General features: G+C 42.6%; 1 protein-coding gene across 1 annotated transcript in view; it reads right to left on the reverse strand.

Annotated features, from left to right (window-relative positions):
* clasp1a (cytoplasmic linker associated protein 1a) overlaps positions 1 to 2968 on the reverse strand; it is a gene marked incomplete at its 3' end in the record, with an annotated part of 66179 nt that overhangs the window by 47166 nt on the left and 16045 nt on the right. Inside the window, 4 exon segments of the mRNA XM_014026072.1 lie at positions 1135 to 1205; positions 1436 to 1533; positions 1609 to 1684; positions 1769 to 1860. Coding sequence (XP_013881526.1) covers positions 1135 to 1205; positions 1436 to 1533; positions 1609 to 1684; positions 1769 to 1860 — 337 coding nt within the window.

The following is a 2968-nucleotide window of genomic DNA, read 5'->3' on the forward strand; positions in this document are numbered from 1 at the left end:
CCACCGTTTACCATCGTTAGCCACGGTTTACCATCGTTAGCCACGGTTTACCATTGTTAGCCACCGTTTACCATCATTAGCCACAGTTTATCATCGTTAGCCACGGTGTAGCCACCGTTTACCATCGTTAGCCACCATTTACCATTGTTAGCCACCGTTTAGCCACGGTTTACCATTGTTAGCCATGGTTTAGCCACGGTTTACCATTGTTAGCCATGGTTTAGCCATGGTTTACCATCGTTAGCCATGGTGTAGCCACCGTTTACTATTGTTAGCCACCGTTTACCATCGTTAGCCACTGTTTACCATCGTTAGCCACCGTTTACCATCGTTAGCCACCATTTACCATTGTTAGCCACCGTTTAGCCACTGTTTATCATTGTTAGCCATGGTTTAGCCACGGTTTACCATCGTTAGCCATGGTGTAGCCACTGTTTACCATTGTTAGCCACTGTTTACCATCGTTAGCCATGGTTTAGCCACCGTTTACCATCGTTAGCCACCGTTTACCATCGTTAGCCACCGTTTACCATCGTTAGCCACCGTTTACCATCGTTAGCCACCGTTTACCATCGTTAGCCACAGTTTAACAGCCGAGCTGCTGCCTCTGTATCTTCCTGTAAGTATGATGCGGTCGTAATGCATTCACAATCTCAGAAGCTGTTTCAGGTAGAAAAATATTTTAAATCATATATTAATAATAAACTGTCCAAACTGTCAGACTTATTAGATATTCAGTCATTTCCTGTTTCCATGCAGCACATAGCAGTCAGTCACATCATTAACTTAACAACCTTCCATCAAATCAAAATAGCACTCTTTAAATAATAAATAAGTAAAAATGTGTGTTTCTCGAGCGACAGCAGGTTTATAATTAGAAAAACAAAKAGTTAAAGCAGAAAGAAAAGCTGAGAGGACATGTGATGAAGACGAGGCCCTGAACGAAGAAAGCTGCTATTTAACGGCAGATATCAGCGTGAAGCACATGACCACCAAACACTGTCCTTAAATCCTCTTTGTTCTGCAGACACTAAAAAAGACTCTTCTCAGAGCACTGAGGCTAACAAAACTGCAGGCAGACGTCTGAGTGGGACAAATCTGCAGGTAAGAGTGTCTCAGGTGACCGKGACTCACCTGAGCCGGAGGACGAGATCATGTTCCCGGATCTTTGGACTTCATCAAACCTGCTGAAGATTACATTCAACCTGCRAGCCGAGAGAAAAGAGATWAAAAAAAATCAAGATTTCCTCCTGCTGGAACAGATTAGATTTTTTTTTAAACAATAAAAGTCTTCAGAATAAAATCACTGCAGCACAAAAACTAAAGGTTTGATTTTAAAGCTGCAGTTTGCAAAACCTCCACTAGAGGGAGCTGATCRTCGTGACACAGAGAGGCTGAGGGCTTTGATGTTTCCGGTACTTTCCGGTAGTCCTACCGTGACTGAGGAAGGCCTTTCTTGCTGAGGTCCAGCCTCACCCTCTCCCCCACGTGTCTGTAGATTTCCACCAGGCAGCTCATGGCTCCGTCTCGCACCTGTCCGTCAAACACACCTTTAATTATCTTTCATTCATTTATTAATTAAGATCAGAAAACACTGAGCAGTTTTACCTGAGCTGTGGGATCACCCAGGAGGTTACACACATGAGGGACTATTTTACTTAACGTCAGGCCTTGAGCTCCGTATCTGCACCAAGAAAAGACATTTTAATAAAATTTGTTTTTCCTAAAGAGGAACAGAATTCAGAGCTGGTCAGGTCGGTGAACTCACGTGTTCAGCGTGGCGATGAGACAAAGGCACACTCCTTCTCTGGTCCTGTTGTTTTTATGTTTGAAGCCTCCCAACATTCGGTCCCACACGTACTGAAACAGCAGAAAACCCAGGTTTATAAGAGACCTGCAACCTGAGTCCTGACCATGAACCTCTACAGAGACCTGTAACCCCAGTCCTGACCATGANCAGAAAAACATCTTCAAGATTCTATTTGAAACCTAAAACATGTTTTTCCTCAACATATAATAAAAAAGCCATTTGTTAAATGAAACAATCATAAACACTCAGATATTTGTAACTATTTATCAGCTACCGTCTTACAGATGATAATCTGGGTTACAGTCTGTTTAATTTGGGCCTTTTAGCTGCAGCGCTACACAACAATAATCTGAAAATGCTGCAGATTAGAAGTCATCTGCAATGAAGAGAAGCAGACAGATAAAATCAACCTGCTGGACTGAACTAAATCCAGTTCTCTAAAACAGCAACGATTATATAAACACTGCAGGAACTCAACTCATTTCTTACGGAGCAGAAGGAAAAACACTGATCTGCACTAAATTCACTTTCTGTCAGAGACTCTGAGCTGCAGCATGAAGGAGCAGATTGTTTAACCCCTCCAAAATAAAAGCATTTTGCAGCAGATTACATAAGAGAGCTGGTTTCCAGCCTTACCTTCTCCTGCCGTCATGGTGTGAAGCAGAGATGCTGCTACAGATACGCCTGCTTCGTCCTCTCTGCCTCCCTCTGAGCCCATCTCTCCGCTCTGTGTCCCCCCTCCCCCCTCTGAATGCTCCTCGCTGACAAACCCTCCCACCACAATCCCTCACCAAAAACACAACAAGAGCACCGCAGAGCAACACACGCCCAGAGGGATAAAAATACGTCTGCCTTAAACCAATCAATGAATCAGGAAATCATCAGTGGAGAAAAAAACCACAACTCCTGTTAAAMAAGATGCAAAATCAGGAAACCAACTTTCAACAAAATCCTTCAAAGATGAGAAGAGACAAAAATCTGCTAACAGACAGAAGAACAAGTGCTTATTTATTTGTATCGTTTTTGGTTAAAGGTAACATATCATGCTTTTAAATCCTTCTTCTTCATGTCTAAATCATTCACTTATGGTCTATTTAAAATAAAACTGCAACACTTTGGTCTTAATTCCTCGTTTTTGTTGCTCCACAGACTCCTTGC

The sequence above is a fragment of the Austrofundulus limnaeus genome, unplaced genomic scaffold (genome assembly GCF_001266775.1).
Source record: "Austrofundulus limnaeus strain Quisiro unplaced genomic scaffold, Austrofundulus_limnaeus-1.0 Scaffold523, whole genome shotgun sequence".
NCBI lineage: Eukaryota > Metazoa > Chordata > Actinopteri > Cyprinodontiformes > Rivulidae > Austrofundulus > Austrofundulus limnaeus.